This window comes from Euprymna scolopes, chromosome 29 (genome assembly GCF_053919585.1).
Source record: "Euprymna scolopes isolate OS-2025 chromosome 29, ASM5391958v1, whole genome shotgun sequence".
NCBI classification, from domain to species: Eukaryota; Metazoa; Mollusca; class Cephalopoda; order Sepiida; family Sepiolidae; genus Euprymna; species Euprymna scolopes.
The window spans coordinates 66,292,735-66,312,096 of record NC_136510.1 but is presented as its reverse complement, the minus strand read 5'-3'; the positions used below and the strand labels follow the sequence as shown (position 1 = coordinate 66,312,096).

The 19,362-nt window shown below is 33.7% G+C and overlaps 1 protein-coding gene across 2 annotated transcripts in view; it reads left to right on the top strand.

Annotated features, from left to right (window-relative positions):
- The window catches only part of LOC145252678 (nuclear pore complex protein Nup85-like), a 108,134-nt gene that overhangs the window by 24,277 nt on the left and 64,495 nt on the right, over window positions 1–19,362 (top strand). For both annotated transcript variants that reach the window (XM_080112497.1, XM_080112496.1), the window contains 6 exons: window positions 372–476; window positions 1,293–1,353; window positions 4,541–4,611; window positions 8,256–8,369; window positions 8,999–9,117; window positions 18,992–19,117. In XM_080112497.1, coding sequence (XP_079968623.1) covers window positions 372–476; window positions 1,293–1,353; window positions 4,541–4,611; window positions 8,256–8,369; window positions 8,999–9,117; window positions 18,992–19,117 — 596 coding nt within the window. The remainder of the gene's footprint in view (window positions 1–371; window positions 477–1,292; window positions 1,354–4,540; window positions 4,612–8,255; window positions 8,370–8,998; window positions 9,118–18,991; window positions 19,118–19,362) is intronic.

Here is a 19,362-nt window from a genome sequence, read left to right as displayed (position 1 = left end):
CTGAAAAGAAGACATAATTATTTTAAAACGATTGTAATTTAAATGATTAGATAAAGTGAAAAACGCTCTTTAAAATGATATATAAAGTAAAGGTATTATAATGAAAACTTTTTGAAAATACATCACTTGAAACTAAAATTAAAAATTCCACAAGAACTTTCTTCTCAAACTAATAGTAGAACTACTTGGAAATCTTGAAATATCCAAATTGTTTCTATGGTTGGTGAACATTATTAATTTTGCAATTATATTTTATGCAACAAAACCTTTGTTCATTCAACTTTAATGATTTTTGTTTGAATTTGATTTACAGAAAGAAATTTTGGCAGAAAAATAAAAAGTAATTTAATTTCTTTATTTTTTAAATCTAGAACACATAAAAGCTAATCTACATGCTGGTTGCCGACTGCACGAAGTGGAATGGGACAAAGATATGCATTCCTCAATCACTCGACGTCTTGTGAATGAATCTCATAGTAAGATATACATATTCATTTAATGTTTTGTGTGAAAATCTTTTGTATTATATTTTTTTCTGTTTCATAACTCGCATTTCAATTCAAAATGTGGGGAATGGGAGAGGGTAACTTTCTGCATTCTCAGAGATAAGCTTTATTTGAAAGGTTGTTACCAAGATATAGGAATTAATTGAAACTGTGCAAGAATTTTTGTCTTTTGGATATTCCTACTCTTCCCTAAACTGATATGTGCCAGTGAAATTGTTAACCAACAGCAGAAAGTTGTTCTGAATGACAAAAATCAATATTTTCATCAGCATATTGCAGTTCTGTGCCTTCAATGCTGGTAAGTATCGAAACCTATCAGATATAATGCACTTCAGTTTCTGTTGTATATTATCTGATACAATATCCTATTCTTAAGACATGCTTTAAGACAGCATGATGTACAACCTTCAAAATCCTTACATCTTTCTTTGATGTTTGTCTACCAGTGAATATTCTACATACACGGTCTGTAGGGTTGTAGGGTTCTCATGTGTGAGAAAGTGTTTGGAGTGATAAAAAGAACCAACTTTACAGGAATCAGAAGGAGCAATGGCCCTAATGTATTTTAGAAAGATGATGAGAAAGAAAGATCAAGAAGTTTCAGTCGATTCCTCCTCAAACATATTAAACTTATAAAATATATAAATACATAAAATAATTCTACATTAATATTAAAATGGATAACTTTTATTTTCATGTTTTTCAAAATACCATTTCTAATTTTTAAGCAAGATCAGATTTAAAAAAAAAATTATTTTCTGTCATGTTCAATTTATTTCATTTCAGACATATTCGTTGCCCTTCAACAACAAGCTGATAATTTGGCGGATGCTGCTTTGAAAGCATAGTAAACAAACTTTTTATTTTGCTCTTTTTGTATTTTGCCAATTTGTTTTAATCTCTCGCTATTTATATTGGAATGTAGTATTTATATTGAAATGTAGTATTTATATTGGAATGTAGTATTTATATTGGAATGTAGTATTTATATTGGAATGTAGTATTTATATTGGAATGTAGTATTTATATTGAAATGTAGTATTTATATTGGAATGTAGTATTTATATTGGAATGTAGTATTTATATTGAAATGTAGTATTTATATTGGAATGTAGTATTTATATTGGAATGTAGTATTTATATTGGAATGTAGTATTTATATTGGAATGTAGTATTTATATTGAAATGTAGTATTTATATTGGAATGTAGTATTTATATTGAAATGTAGTATTTATATTGGAATGTAGTATTTATATTGAAATGTAGTATTTATATTGGAATGTAGTATTTATATTGAAATGTAGTATTTATATTGAAATGTAGTATTTATATTGGAATGTAGTATTTATATTGAAATGTAGTATTTATATTGAAATGTAGTATTTATATTGAAATGTAGTATTTATATTGGAATGTAGTATTTATATTGGAATGTAGTATTTATATTGAAATGTAGTATTTATATTGAAATGTAGTATTTATATTGGAATGTAGTATTTATATTGGAATGTAGTCTTTATATTGAAATGTAGTTTCCAATTAACTTGGGAATAAGCAGTTTCATGCCTGATGTTAATATCATCATTGCTTCATGTACTGAGTTGCTCATGGTCTGATGATTATATTAGACATGATTGTTAGTTACAATGGAAATGGGATTGTCTCTTTTTATGTGCTTTATCCTTTAATGGCATAGTGGATAAAGTACTTGGTAAATTCAATTGTGTGTTACACTCTTCTGGAGGTTAAAGGTTCAATCGGTAATGCAGGCAATACACAAAATACAATTGTGAATTAACTGCCTAAATATTGCTGACAGAATAAGACCATGCTACCCTTGTGAATTAAATAAAACATTCTGTTTGACATTTCATGCAGATTCGCAAGTTCAACAAAATACACCTGAAGGAAGTCGGTGGTTACATGATCGAAACACTCAAAATGAGAACAGTAGTCCAAATAATCTAAATAATACGAATAATCAATCCTCATCTCAAAAATTCAGAAACATAAGATTAAATTTCTATTTACGAACTTTATCCTTTAAATTGAGCAAATTAATTCAATAGTTAGCTATATAATATAAAGGGTGTTGGTACTCCCCACTTTTTAATGGGTCAAATTAACACGTGATCTTACTCTAATATGTGGGAACTAAAATAATTTATCTCTTCTATTTAGTTGCCAAATACCATTTCAGATTTATTTTTTAATTTTACTTTTATTTTTATTTATTTATTTTTTTTGTATAGTTATCAGAACGTAGAGTTTTTTTTATATCTACAGTAAGGTGTTATTTCACTTCTGCAATTTAATAACTTTGGGTGATTTTTCAAATTTCTAGTTTCTCATTCAAGCATAATCTATATGGAGTGTCTAAATATTTGCATGTGCTCGCCCATCATGATATTTCACACTATTGACATATGCCCACCTTGTTTAAGCATCCATAATGATGTTTTAAATCTGTTTTTTTTTGTTTTTTTTTGTTATTAAATGTGCTTTTGTGGTTATTATAAATGATTTTAAATCTTAGTTTTTTATGTACAGATATTGTGATCCATTTGGTTGAATTAGCTATTTTGTAATGGATAATTTGTGTGAATTCTGCAGTTACGGTTTTTATTATTCTGTTTTCCTTTGTATCAGGCTTTTTACCAATCGGTGGAGATGAATCCTGTTATTATTTTATGTAATTAAAGGTAGACTTTTTAGTTTTATATATTTTATGTACTGTTCGATGAGTGTGATGTATGCAATATATTTGCATATATATATATATGACTATATAAGTTGTCTTTATTTGTAAATCCATGTTTTCTCACCATGGCTAAAGTAACAAGATATTTATTTAGGTGTCTTTTGTAATGAATTTGTATTTTTTGCTTGAAAATTTTTTGCTTCTGCTTAAAATTTATGATGTTGCATTTCTGTTCTATAAATAACCTATTTAGGTTGCAAGTGTTTTATGCCAGTGTGGATTTTTTTTTTTTTATTACTCCATTAATACTTCAAGCTATATTGCTTTTGTATTCTTCACTTAGTGTCATCATGTGATATGTGCGTCTAACCTTCGAAATGCTGTCACTTTTTCTTCATGGTTAATAATGTGCAACATTTGGTCATTAAGTAGTTTGCAAAATAAGTTTGTATTGTTAGTTTTATTATCATTGTAATGGTTGATTCTGTTGGGGATCCTGCTAGTGCTGGTATTGTTGCTGCCATAGTTAATAATGCCCTTGGTTCTGTTAGACTCATTTAATATTTTTGTTATTTTCCTATGTTTAAAACTGCTGTTTCAAAACTTGCAGAATGTCTTGTATCTGTCAATACAATAGCTTAAAGAACAGGTAGCATAATATTTTGTAAGGATATACAATAGCTAACTTAAACGTTTGTTTCCTTAAAAAAATTTTCCTTATATTTTTATTCACACAAAATAAATGTTAAAATATTCCTTGGATTCAGTTATGTTTGAAAAATCCATTTGAAGTGTTCTAATTGTAGTTTGCAGTTACCAATCTCTAAGTTTCTCTTTATTATTCTCACCCTCTCTCATTCTGTTGTTTGCCTACTCCTCTTGTACAGTCTCTATTATTCACTTCTCTTTCTACTTTTCTCCTTACTAACAAATGTAATAAAACAAACTATAAAACAGAATATTGGAACAGCCCATTATAAACAATTGGGTATATCGTCACAAGTATTAAAAGTATTTCACTGGTTGCAGAAGACAGGGGAAGTGGGATAGCAAACAAAAAATACTAATTTTGGATTTTGCCATTTTATTAAAAAAATTTAACTGGCTTTTCAAACTCACTTTTTTTTCTTATTCAGATGATCTAACCCAACCTTCAAATGGGTTCCATTGTTTGCTTGTAATATATAATAGTTATATTATTTATGTATAGATTACGATATGTACCATGATGTGAGGAATTTTTGAGTGTACTTAAAATTAAGCACATTAATATTTTTTTAGAAATTGTTACTAATTTTTGTCTTTTTTCTTCATTCTAAACTTTCATTTTAGTTTGGTAAAAGCCAGTCGTCATTATCGTTCTGTGATCAAAGGTTGTTGCTGGGCTTTACGTTCAGAATCAGGTCAGATGCTTTTTTTTTTATCCATTTTAGAGTTGGAGTGTGACAAATCTTAGCTTACAAAAGAAGTACAATTCCAAAGACATCCAGAGAATGTGTATCTCCAATAATAACTGAACAATTTAGTTGCAACTCCTCAATTAATAAAAATAAAGCAGTAATAGAAAAACTATTTGGATGTTTACATCATCTAATAATTTTCTCTTTCTTTTATTGGCATCACTTAAACAGGTGTTTTTCTTTTTGTTTCCTAATGTTTTTTCCTATTCTTGTTGGATTGAAACCGATTATTGAACATATTTTTCTCCAATGAGGAACCATTAAAGTAGCAATACACATGAAAAAATTGAAATAGCATTGAATATTTCAATATTGGTATGCATAGAAAGAGCTTGATGAGCTAAGAAAGAATCTTTTTAAATTTTTGAAATCTGATTAAAATTAAGGAAGTTATGGCTATTTTTGTACCTCACACGTTTGGATATATTTCCCTCTTTAAGACCATATGCGTTTCGTCACATTTTTTGCACTACTTTTTCAGTAAAAATGTCATATCTTTGTTAAAACACAAGACTAAGAAATGAAATTTATCATATAAGTGTATTTTTGTACAAGGAATCAGAATATGCAACTGAAAATCTCCCAAAGTTTATGGTTTCCAAATAATCTGCAGTAAATGTGCATAAATATGCAGCAATTCCTTAAAAATGCCATGTATCCATAAACAGAAAAGAAGTTGGAGAACTCAAAGTTGAATTGTAATGTGCTTTATGTACAAAAAACTTAAATCTAAACATAAGACCATTTAAAAATGAATATATTGCAATATTTCTTTGGTATTATTGTAGATTAACACCTTCTGTTTAACCCCACTCAACTCCTTCTGACCACCCCTTCAAAATGTGATTCTACCTTTTTAGGAAATTATGTATAAAATGCCATGAAATACTTTAATGAAAGATAAACAAATTATTTTAGAATTGAATGTAAAATAAGTTCCTATTACAGGTCATTCTAGCATTTTAGGGCAGTTAACTTTTTTTTTCTATGGGAAAATATGCATGCTTTTTTTTTTTTAAGATAATTATGTGTAGTTTTAAGAGGGTTTCTATGCAATGAGAATATGAGGAGGGTTGCCATTCGGTCTTTGAATTAATTGTAGGGCTAAGGAAAATTATGTGCGAACATACTGAAAACTTGACAGAGACAAAGCTAACAAAAACAATATTAGAGGGGGAGCGGTTAGTTTCACAAAAATTTAATGTAAAATAATTCATTTCCTGGCCATTCTAGCATTTTAGGACAGTTAACCAATTTATTTTTATGTGTATTTTTCTTTAAGGAAGGGTCTATTTTTTGTTTGTTTGTTTTAGATGCTTGTATGTGGCTTACAGAGGTATTTTGTTGGGGGGGGCTTGCCACTCGAACTTAGTGTTATTGTTAGGGTTAAAGAGTGTTTTAGGAGGAGACTTGCCACACATAATTTGTATTAGAGGTAAAGTTAAGAGAGCTTTTTTTCAAAGAGAGCGTTCAAAAATTTGTTGATTTCTATTTTCGAGATTGAAGGTGTTAATTCCATAGGCCGTTTATACTACGCTGGAGCAGGTTGTAAAATATCTTTCGCTTAATAAGTAGAAAAAAAAAATAACAAAATAGAAAGCTTCCTAATTGTAGTTTGATGTGTTTTCTAACTGCTTTTAAAATTTCAAGAATATTGATATAGATTTTGAGGGTTTGTATTACTATACACATAGATTCGAAAAAGTTGTCAAAAAAAACAAATATATAACAAATAAATGTTATCAAAAGCAAGTTACTTTTCTACCTAACTGGATAATTTTTTAGTGTTTTTATTTAATGTAACATGTTTATTCAGCTTGAAAACAGTGTTTACTAATGTTTTGGAAAATTTAAAATGGCGCCCGCCGCCCGACTCTCTTGAAACGGTGAGTTTGGGGAAAAGAGTTAAAAATAAAAAAGTAGACAAAATACTGCTAGAAACTCGCTCAATATGTTACCGTGACATAGGCTGACATATATTCGGTGAGTTTTTAACAGTATTTTGTATAGTTTTTTTTTATTTTTAACTCCTTTTCTCAAACTTACCGTGTCAAAGAGAGTCGGGCCGGGCGCTATTTTTAATTTTCCAATACATCGGTAAACACTGTATGTATTTCGAGCTGAATAAACATGTTACATTGAATAAAAACACAAAAAATATATCCAGTTAGGTAGAAAAGTAACTTATCTTGCCTTTGATAACATTTATTTGTTATATATTTGTTTTTTGACAACTTTTTCGAATCTATGTATGAACGAGATTTTGATACTTATTTTGATTTAAAAAAAACAAAAACATTTGTGACTGTTCGCAGTAAAACATTGTTTTAATTCGTTGTTCAAGACTAATTTAAAGAATAAAAGTGCATGCAAGCTTCCTAATTGTAGTTTTTTTTTTTTTAACCATGTTTTTAAATTTGACGAGCAATGTAAGAAATTGCAACAGATTCATAATGCCGAATTGGTTGGGATTGTTATTATACATTCTGAAAACCGAATAGTTCTAAACTAATGTTATTCTGATAACAAAATAGCTCTCATTAAACGTATAAGAACATTTATATTCATATTTTCATATTTTTCTTAATTCGTTTTTGAATAAAAATTAAAGAACGCGTGTTGTTTACACTGTGCTGTGCTATGGCTGATTCTACAGGCTGGAGCTGCTGCTGCTTCTTTAAAATACTAACTTCATTTGACCAAATTCGAGAAATATAAACAATTTTTTTTTCGGGTAGGTCCTTTTAAATTATCAATTACCGCGGTCCTACTCAACATAAAATAATACTTTTAATTGATAAAGATAGTAAAAAGATTGATTTACTTACTACTGGGTGTCCGAATAATTTTTTTTTCAAAATGTTCAATACTCGTCATATTAAAGTCTTATTTTGAACACGACAAAAAAAGAAATGGTCAAAAATATTTCGGACACTTGACAGTATTAAGATTAACACCTCTTCTAATTGGTTCCCAAATTTCATGACGAAATTCTTCATACAATCACGGTACGGACCTTTAGAAAACAGGGGGGGTCATTACAAAACCTTACCGAAAACGCCATTTTATGACGTTCACATTTTTATCACTTTATTTGCTTAAAACTCTTAAAATATATAATGTACATTCATATTTATTAATTCATTTGAAAGTATATTCATTTCCGAACAAAACAGTAGTAATTTGAAGACTTGAAGTGCTTTGGTTTGAAAAATATGGCTATTTTAGTAGAACTACCTTGAAATCTGTGATTATCCAAAGCGTTTTTTCGTCCGTGTGTATTACTAATTAAAGAAATATCTCAGAAGATAAATATTTTTTCAGAAGAATATTTCTGTTTTTAATGTTTTATAATTTTCTCTCTATAAAGGAGATATAACTAAATTTAAATTTGGCCAGACTTTTTTCATATTTTAAAAAAATTATGGAAAAGATTTTAATAATTTTGATTATTAATCGGATTTTTTTTTTGTTTTTCATGCTTATTTAAATTATTTTGATCAATTGAATATTTTTTATTAAGATTTTCCAAATTTTGATATTTCCTTTTTTGAATCAGATTTTTTGTATTTCCTTTGTCTTAATAGAAAGCAGTACCGATGATGAAGAGAAAGCCCATCTTGATGATCAGCATCAAATTTTTCAAATCATAGAATTGATTTGGAGCCTTTGTGAGATTCTATACATCGACACAACTCCAGGTTGATATATTTTATTTCTTAGATATATTAACAATTTGTGTTGTTTACCTTCATCGTTATCTTCTCATCGTTATTCATTAAAACACCATGTTGTCTTGCCTGTTAAAATTTCATAATTTCCTCTTTACATGGTTCAGTTTCATGAAATAATGTTTCTATTAAATCCCTTCATTTGTGTAAGTAATATACACACACACAATTTTTTTCCTTTTACTAAGAGATTTGGCATTGGATGGAGAGAAAGATCATCTATCATCAAAGAAATATAAACAATAAATTTATACAATATAAACTTAATTTTATTGACTGATTTTATTTAATTTTATGTAAACAATTATTTTAATAAAATCTATGACTAATTCATGTGAAGAACCTAATTCTGATTATCATATAATAACCACCATTACGAATGCATTGTAAATCAATCAGTAATTAATCGCAGAGACAGATAGGACTAGCCCTACCAAGACCCAAAATGAATGGGAAACCAAATTTCACTTTCATCATTGTGTAAATTTTGTTATATGAAAAATGTTTATTCTAAAGTTTTAGTTTTCCAAATAACTTTGCTACAAACAATATGAATATTAAAATTGTTTTTGTTTTTTTACTTCCTTTGTGATATTTAGGTGGCCCAGCTCTGCGGCAATTACTTTGTTGGATCAGGTGGCATTTTACTGAAGGCAAAAGATTGGCATCAGAAATAATTCAAGATAAACCAGAAAATCACAGTTGCTACTGGGAGGCAGTAAATATTTTTGTTTTATTTTACTTCAAAGTTCTCAGAAATCAAGGGGCCCACAACCTGGGGCTAACACTTGAACTCTATATGAGATACATAAATATTCGAATGTTCCATTTAAGTTCTTTATCTCTTGATCTCAAACACTTGAGTTAGTAAAGAAATTGAGAACATAATTTTCCTCTCCCAAATTAACCATTTTCATACATTGTAGTATATCTTTCATTTTGGTCTCTTGGTCTTACTGGATTCCAGGACAAGAATTTATCTAGTCTGGTGGAGTATCCAGCTTCGTGCTGTTACTTGAGGTAACACCACTTGGAGAAGGTGCACCGTTCCTTGTAAACGCTAATGTAAGTTAGCCATAGTGAGGCAATCTTATTTGAGTAGCGAATACTATGTGATTTTGAATATTTGGTCAGGGTTTACTTCTATGGAAAAAGTATTCTCATGCCAGGTTGTTCTGACAAACCCCTGTACAGAGAGACCTTAGACACTTGAGGACAGTGTCTAGTAGGTATTCAAATGCGTGTGTATGTTTAGTTAAGGAGGAATTAACATGCACAAATGTTTGAATTATGTTTTGTATGAACATAAAATATTTGTTATTTAGCCCAACAATTCAATTAGTCATATTGGTATTGGTAGTTCCAAAAAATGTAAACCATTTAGTTCATTTGACTAGAATAATCACTACAGCCTTATTCTCGGTCAGTAGTGAATATTACTTGTATATATATATATATATATATGTATATATGTATATGCATATAACATTTTAAATTTTGAAGGAAAAACACATACAAAATGCCGTTCAAACCACTTTTTTTTTTTTTTTTTTTTTTTTTAAATTTTTTTTATTACATTTTTACCCCAAACAAGGCACATTGCCACTTTGATGTAGGGGGCTACTATCAGGGACATAAGCTAGAGGGATACTATGTGGGGAGTTGGGCAGCAAAATGTCGGTTCACGTTACACTTGAACTTCTGCATGTCAGTACAGTTGGGGAAGCAGGAACCCGGATGGGAATTCCAAAGTCTAGCGGTTCTGGGGAAGAAACTACTTGAGTAGAAGGCTCTCTTACATCTCGGGATCTCAACTTTGAAGGGGTGGGATTTTGCTGCTTGTCGGGTTTGTCGGGGGTATTTACGTCGAGGGGGTACAAGTGCTTGCAGTTCGTCGGAGCATTCACCGTTAAAGTACTTGTAGAACAGGCAGAGGGATGCTATATTTCATCGATGGGACAGAGGTTGAAGCTTAGATGACAGTTCAGGACCTATTAGGTTGATGACTCTCTATTGAACCTTGTCTAGAAGTGAGAGACTAGTAGCAGATGCACCAGCCCAAATATGACAACAATACTCCATACATGGACGAATGGTGGTCTTATAGAGGTACAGGATACTTTCAGGCGTTAGTAGCTTTCTAGCATGGTAGAGAGAACCTACCTTTTTCGCAGCGGTCCTGGGAATGCTCTCAATGTAATTTTTCCAACTCATGTTTCCTATGAACGTTAGGCCGAGGAGTTTAAAAGATGTACTTTCAGATAAAGAGTCTTTGGCCATTGCTATTGGTGGTAGAGAAGGTTTCTTGTAGTTATTGAAGGAAACAAGTTTAGTCTTGGCAGCATTGAAAGTGACCATCCATTTTTGTCCCCATTCCACTACACATTGGAGGGCATCCTCTAGTGTTTCTGCCATTTCTTTAGATATGTGTCCATTTGTTTTCCTGTCGTGTCTGTTATAGAGCATGGTGTCATCAGTATATATATATATATACCCATCTCACAGACAATTTTGTCAGGGAGGTCATTTATGAATATTAGAAATAATAGAGGTCCAAGGATAGACCCTTGAGGCACTCCCTCATTTATATCATATTGTTTAGATGTACGACCATCGAGGACAACCTGGATTTTTCTCTTATCTAAGAAGGATTTAATTATGTTAAGTTTTCTTCCAGTGATACCATATGATCTGATTTTCCTAAGAAGCCCTTCATGCCATACCTTGTCAAAAGCCTTAGATATATCTAGAGCTACCGCTCTACCCTCCCCTGCTTTGTTAAGTGAAGGGTATATACGCTCAGAGATTACAGTTAGGATGTCTGCCATCAAACGGGCTTGCCTAAATCCATATTGTTTGTTGGTCAGAAGTTTAGCACCTGTAAGGTGATGGACTAGAGCTTGGTTAATTATGGACTCAAATATTTTGGCGAAAAGTGGGAGGAGGCTAATGGGACGGTAATTTACTGAGTCAGTTCTTTCGCCAGAATTCTTGAAAACTGGTACTACAGAAGCAGTTTTCCAGCAGTCAGGAAAGCAAGATTCATTAAAGCATTTGTTGTAAAGTTTGAAGAGAACCAGAGTTACTTCGGTGGAGCACTTTTTTAATAGCACAGCTGGGATGAGATCAGGTGTACATGCTTTCGAAGTGTCAAGATTTTTTTATGATAGCATGCACCTGAGAAGACGTGATTTTCAGATCATCTAGTGTGGCATCTGTCCGCAAAGGAAAGTCAGGGAGGGGGTGGTTAGCAGGGTCCAGTGTGGACTTGAAGGCAAACCGACTGGCAAGCATGTTAGCCTTCTCGGTTGCTGAGCAAACAACCTCATGATTGTTGGATAGTAGAGGAATTGTTGATTGCCCATTATTTACTACACTGTTGTAGATTTTCCAGAAGTCACGGGTTCCTAATTTCTGTGCTTTGACGCGTTTTTTTGGTGGTTTCAGTAAATTCTCTCTTAGCTGTCTCGCTATTTCGTTCTTACAGTTATTTCTGGCTTCTATATACTTCTGTCTGTCTGAACTGGACTTATGTCGGTTAAATCTGCGGTACACATGCTGCCTTTGCACAATGGCAGCTGCACAAATGGAAGATACAACTGTTTTTTATTGTGAATATATAATATATACGAGTTAACAACAATTTAAATTCCAAAGTCAAGCAATAAAAAAACCCCCGAAACAATCCACATTTTCTTTCGAGTAATGTAGATTTACGAGCACACCAAAGCCGATTCATTTGAGGAATTTCATAACTTTTCGTTTTTCTACATTACCGCTTGTTGATAACGGAGTCCCAAAATCATTCAACTGGTGTGGACTGGATGGGATCTTAACAGCAACTGACTGATTGATGCCCAAATAATACTTTTATCTTTGTCGCTAAAGTTGATTAGGTTTTTTTAATCCAACCTGATTGGCCACTGGTCTTCCTTCATCAGAATGCTCTGCTGTTACCTATTTTGGGTGATAACGATCTTGGATCGTCACAATGGCTATTTTATAATTCAAAATTAATAATGAAAAAAAAAACATACAAACTTTTGTTGAATCTGTTCTACAAAGCCATCCTCTTTTGGTCATCTACATTCCGAGCTAAAGTTTTTCAGAGTGTCCTTTCTTTCTTTTTTTTTTTACATGGAGTTCACCACTTATCAAGGCCCAATGGCCACTCAGGGATAAGGGTTATTGTGTGTACAGTGATCAAAGGGATAGTGTCGCAATAGTATTGGAGAATTGGTGAGGTGTCATTACTTAAGGGGGGGGGCGGTTCATCAGGAATTTGTTTGTGTTGGACTTGAAGACATCCAGGTTGAAGTCGGGAGGGAAACAGGCAAGTGGAACAGAGTTCCACAGGCTTGCAGTTCTAAGAAAGAAGCTTTCTTCATGGTATCTACGTTTTGATTTAGGCAAAGATAGGGAGTGGGGAAAATTATTGACGGTGGTTTCAGCTAGTTGGGTGTTTTTTGAGAAAGATTGGCGAGGGGGGACCAGAGAATGGAGCTCAGACGAGCACCTGCCATGGAAATAATGATAGAACAATGACAGGCTCGCTACGTCTCTTTTGTGGGAAAGAGGTTGCAGGGTAGAGAAAAGGGCACCCCCCACCAAGCCACAGAGTCTATTTTGTACTCCGTCAAGGCAGGATAGGCTGTTTTTTGCAGCCCCCGCCCAGATGTGGCAGCAGTACTCCATCTTTGGACGTACTTGGCTCTTATATAGATAGAGAATTGCATCATTAGTGAGATATCTTCTGGAGCGGTAGAAGGATCCTACCATTTTCCCAGCGACCTTGGCCACAGACTTGATGTATGTGTTCCATTTCAGATCAGGTGTAAAGGTAAAACCCAGGAGCTTATCAAATCCTGGGGCCTCCCTTAGACGAGAGCCATCCATTTCAATTGATGCCAAATGGAGATCAGAGCGTTTATGATGTAGAGATAGGAGCTTGGTCTTAGGTGCATTAAAGGTAACCAGCCACCTCTTTCCCCACTGTACCACGCGCTCAAGATCAGGGGAGAGAGAATCAGAGAGAACATCATCATTTACGGCCTTTGATGTGTTGCCATAGATGGTCGTGTCATCAGCATAGATGTCAACGAAAGATTTTAGTATGTGTTTTGGGAGATCATTGATGTAGATCAGGAAGAGAGTTGGGCCCAGTATGGACCCCTGAGGGACTCCAGCATTAATACTGTGGTCCTCTGATTTCTGCCCATCAACAACTACTCTTATGAGCCTATCTGAGAGAAATGACTTAATGACAGAGAAAACATTACCAGTTATACCGTAGCTGGAAATCTTGTGTAGTAGGCCTTTATGCCAAACCTTATCGAAGGCCTTTGATATGTCGAGAGCAATTGCCCTAGAAATGAAGCCTTTGTCGAGAGATTCGCTAATCCTATGAGATATAACCATTAGCACATCTGCTGTAGATCTAGCAGAGCGGAAACCATATTGCGTGTCGCTAAGAAGGTTATTTCTGCTGAGGTGGTTGACTACTTCTCTATTTATTGTGGATTCCAGCAACTTACTCATGACACACAGTCGACTTATTGGTCTGTACTGAGAGGGGGATGACTTATCACCTGAATTCTTAAATACAGAGCATACTGATGAGGTTTTCCAGGGTGTTGGAAAGCACTTCTTAAGGTAACGCTTAAACAATTTGGAAAGTATGGAGGCAAGTTCTGGTTGTAATTTTTTTAACACTATAATTGGAATACTGTTGGGACCAGTTGCTTTGCTGGAGTCAAGGTTCTTGATTAGCTTGGCGACCTCACGCACAGATATTTGTATCTTGCATAGCATGTTGTCTGTTATAGGAGGGAATATGGGGAGTTGATGGCCTTCATCACACAGGGTAGAATTTGCCGCAAAGTTTTTGGCAAATAGTTTGTCCTTGTCGGATGCTGTCGAGATGACCTCTGGTCCATTGATAATGGTTGGGATAGAGCGCACGTTTCTGTTCAAGATCCTATTTGCTATTTGCCAGAACTGGTGGGAACCAAGCCGCTGCTCAGCTACTTTGGACTTAACGGATTGCGCATATAGTTCTCTTGCATTTTTTATTACTCTTTTACAGATGTTGCTGGCGGTTCTGAAAGCAGCTTTAGTTTCAGTGCATCTATTACGTTGGTAGCTATGGAAAAAGTGATTTCTGTGTGTAATGGCAGCAGCACATTCGGGGGAGAACCATGGCTGGCTGTTAGGTTTTTGTTGGAATTTTTTGGATGGTATGAATTAGCCTATGCCTAACCATTCCGTCAGATCTGATACTATAGAGGACACATCCTTTTTAAACGTGGAATGGAAAGGGAGATCAGATATGAATGTACGGAAGCTATCCCAGTCCGCCATAGAGTATCAGTATACAGTACGGTGGAGAGGTACGTCTGTAGATTTATTATATTTCATTTTTATCTTAACTGATACGACGCAGTGGTCGGAGGATCCCAGAGGAGATAGAACGGAACATGAGCATAGCTCAGGGGAAGTGGATAGAAAAAGGTCTAGGAGGCTTGCGAACTGACCGGTACTATCGGGCACATGGGTAGGCTCACGGACAATCTGAGTGAGGTCATATGCAATGGCAAAATCAGGACAGAACCTCCCCTCCTCATCAGTCTTATATGAATGGCTCAGCCATTTCACATTATGGACATTGAAGTCACCGCAAATGTGAATGTTAGCCGAGGGAGGAGCAGACAGGATGTGGTCAATTTTTTCTGATATACTCTTAAAGACATTAAATCCACTGTTGTGGGGGCGATAGAGGGCAAATATAAATGCGGTGGTGTAAGCAAGTGCAACCCGGAAGCATATATAAGGTAGATTAGGGTCTTCTCTGGAGATATCCCTGCTACATGGGAAGCCATCTTTAATGTAGACACATATTCCATACCTGTGGCGATCTTGGGGGTCAGATTTAGATGTTAGGTTAGAGTATCCTTTAATTATGAACTCATCTAGGGAGGTGGTCAGCCCTATTCCAGTTTCGCTTAGAAAGAATATGTCAGGTTTCGTCTCCTGTAATTGGATTTCAACCTCTGGAAGGTTAGAACGTAGACCTCTGATGTTGGAGAAGGAGATATGGTAGTAGGGGTCTACGTAGGAGGGATGGGGTTCTAGGTTTATTCGTATTTTCTTTTTTGAGATATTTCATGTTGAGGGTTTTGGAGTTTGTGGAACAGGTCAGCATACTTGGTTAGAGCAGAACAGAGAGGGAAAATAAGAGAGGAAAGACAGGAAATTTTTTTTTTTTTTTGTAGCACATGATAAGGTAAAGCCGTAACAATTACCCACTAGTATGGCATCGAGAGGCCCCACCAGATACCTCTGCATGGTCCAGAATCCATTCACCAAATGGCAATACAGCAGCCCCAGTACTTTGCACCTGCTGATAGGACAGCCTCCTTAGTGTTTATTCCAAGGTTCGGGTCCCTGACTATCAGGCGGTTAACGTCAGCCCAGATGAAAACGTTTACCTCCAGCACCCTTACTAGTGACATGGCCGCAAGGATAGACATAGAGACAGAAAATTTCCGACATCTCAGAGTTCACGAAATACTACCAACCTGGAAAGCAGCTTTTTCTTCACCCTTTGTCAGAAACATCACTCATTAGAAATGAGGACTGAGGGACAAAAAAGGAGAAGCGAGAGTTACTGGAGCTGCCGATAACACATCCACTGCATTATCTACTCTCCATTAAAAAAAAAACGGTAAGAGGGACTTATTTATATCTACTTAGTATAAGTCCTTTGCCCATTCCCAGTTTAGAATAGAATTTGACGATAGTCTCCCCTCCCATATTAATCCATGGAAGTTTTTTTTTTTTTGCTTTTGGTTCCTAGCGATAGAACCTTCGAGATTAAACTTATAATTACGTTTCAATAATGCAACTTGTGAGGTCAGCTTATGTTTTTAGATTGGAGGCATCTTATTTAAAGGCTAGTTTAGAATAATACCAGACGTATTTAACAAAAAAAAGTTTAAAACACGAGTAACAAGACATGATAGGTAATGTTAAGGAATTTCAATTTTTAGTAAGACTGCAATAAGAGAACAAAGATGAATAAATGAATTATATATAATACACAAAAATTGGCAAAATTAAGACAGGATACATTTCAACAGTTATGGATAAAGTTTTTAACTTAGCTCTGAAGGCACCGACTCTTTCTTCCGAGGTCATCTCGAAAACTGACTAGTAGCTAGCACGCTTGGGGTGTTCTGGTACTTAAGAGATGTGGTGGGTGTGGGGGTTAAATGCTTTTAACTTTTTTTTTTTTCCATTATTTTATTTATTTATTTATTTTTTGTTTTTTGCTTTTGGTTCCTAGCGGTAGAACCTTCAAGATTAAACTTATAATTACGTTTCAATAATGCAACTTGTGAGGTCAGCTTATGTTTTTAGATTGGGGGCATCTTATTTAAAGGCTAGTTTAGGATAATACCAGACGTATTTAACAAAAAAAAAAAAAATATCTTTAAATCATTTCTCAAATGTTTGATTTATTCTCAACCTTGTATCATACATGCAGCCACCAATTAGTCATAATTATTACAGAGAAGATTAAAGTTCACAAATTATTATTCATACAAGCCTTTTACTGATTATTCCAAACCAAGGGAATGCTGCGCTGTAAATAAAGTTTTCTCTTCATACCTTCAAAAAACTAACTAGAGACAAAGCTGATGAAAGACACTAGGAAATTTATTCAACATTTCTTTGTTCCAAATCACTGGCTATAGTGGGGAGGGGGGAAATGATTGAAATCACTAATTAATTAATCTTGTCAGCCCTTGTATTTACGCATCCAAATGTTTTGCACGCATCTAAACAGATCCTTTTTTTTTTATTACCTTCTCTTTCCCATTGCTTAAGCAATTTTCAACTTGGGCTCACCAAGTTAACCTCAGCTAAACTCTCTGATTTTCCATTTCCTGTTATTCTCATAGTCTCAATTCAGTCTTGAAAAACAATGAATACCCCCTGTAAGGGTGACTGCACATGTAATTGGGAAGCAAGAGTTGGACAATCTCCAACAATATTTCTCCTGAATTAGCACTGCTTAAATCCAGTGGTAAGACGTCTATGATGAAACAGTGCCAAGATAAGTAGATAGCACATACAGCACTTGGTATTCTCAAATGGTCACCCATTCAGTACTAACTAGGTTGAACATCACTTCGGTGATCTAACGGGAAGTATCAGTGTTACTATGTGGTATATTATACTATGTTGTATATTATCCTATGTTGTATATTATTCTCAGCAAAGTTATGTATTAGAGGAATCTACTCACTCAATATCTAACAGTTCCCATTATATTCTAAACAAGTGGCTATTTGAGCACATCTAATTACATATAATGTGCACTTCTATGATCAACACACCAACTTGCTGTGAAACACTTATTTCTAGTGTTAATGATTGCTCATTGATGCTTAGGATTATCTTTAGGCATGTTTGGCAGAACCTTTCCACGGCTTGATGTGTTGGTGGTACATGGTCCATGTTTCCACAGAATACAAGAGTAGAGAAAAAACACAAAAATCATACACTGTAAACTTTGTTTTGTTTGTACTCTTCATGTTTGACCATATGTGCTTTTCAAGCCTACCAAAGGTTTAGAAATATTTTGAAATTAAAGGATTCATTTTGGGTGAGAGAGTATAAACATTTGTGACATGCTTGCTAAGGATGCTGGATTACAGTAACTGAATTGTTTCAAATCTTGCCAAAACTATAACATGCTGTGGAGCATCTGTGAATGATTATTATATGATTAAAATATTTAGATATACCCACATATCATGTATGAGAATGTAAAGGCCGTAACTCCGTCATAGCATTCAGGTGAATACATCACCATATATAAGTAAACCTCATCTCTATCACTAAAACAATAACAAACAAAATTAATTTATGAATGATGAAAATGTCTTGTAATTCTGGTGGGAATTTGTGACCCACTTGCTAAGGACACTGGACTGATGTTTTGAATCTCGCCAAATTTACAGACATGCTGTGGAGCGTCATTAAATAAATATTTTATAAATAAAATATATATACACATACATACACATAATTATTAGCATTGTAATTCAACCTATTGTTTTTTTTTTTGGGGGGGGGGGTGTAAAATAGTGAAGACTAACGAATAACTTTTATCGGTACATTTCATTTCAAAAGGAGTTTGTTGGATGCAGCTGACTTCAACTAAATTTAGCTCATGTTACTGGTTTCAAATTCATGAATCTGCAATAAATCTTGTTCTTTGAAATGGATTCCTTTCTTTTTAGTTTTGAATTTTGAAAAAAAATTTATTTTGTTATTAATATATGCCAATATTTTTCATATACAACTTTATAGTGAAGACTAAGGAGTAACTTTTATGGTTGGATTTTGTTTCACAGGGAGTACAACTAAATCTAGTCCACATTACTTGTTTCAGGTTCATGAATTTGTATTTCTATAAAATTGATTTTTCAAAAACAAATTTTTTTTTTTTTTTTTTCAATCTATTTTGTTATTAATATATTGTTGATATTTAGATAACTTTAGAAATGTTATTTTTTCTTCAGATTTATCGACTCCTTCTTCAAGGTAGCATTGATGAAGCTCTGGAATTATTCTCAAAACATCCCTTGCACAAGACGGACAGCTTTAGAAGCTTAAGTGAAATGATGAGCAAGATGCCACAACTTACAGTAAGACATTTGCAAATTCACTTGAGTTGATTTTCAACTTTTCCCAATGCTTTCATAGAGAATGTTTTTGCTTTTACAGTTCTTTGTACTGATGGCCTATAAGAATTTTAAGTATAGGGTTGTAAGAGCTTTGTATGGATGCATGAAAACAAGAATAATGGTTAAAATAAATATAAAATGGATTACAATGGTAAAATAAAAAGATTATATGATATATACGGAAAAAAGTTAAATGTAAAAAGTGA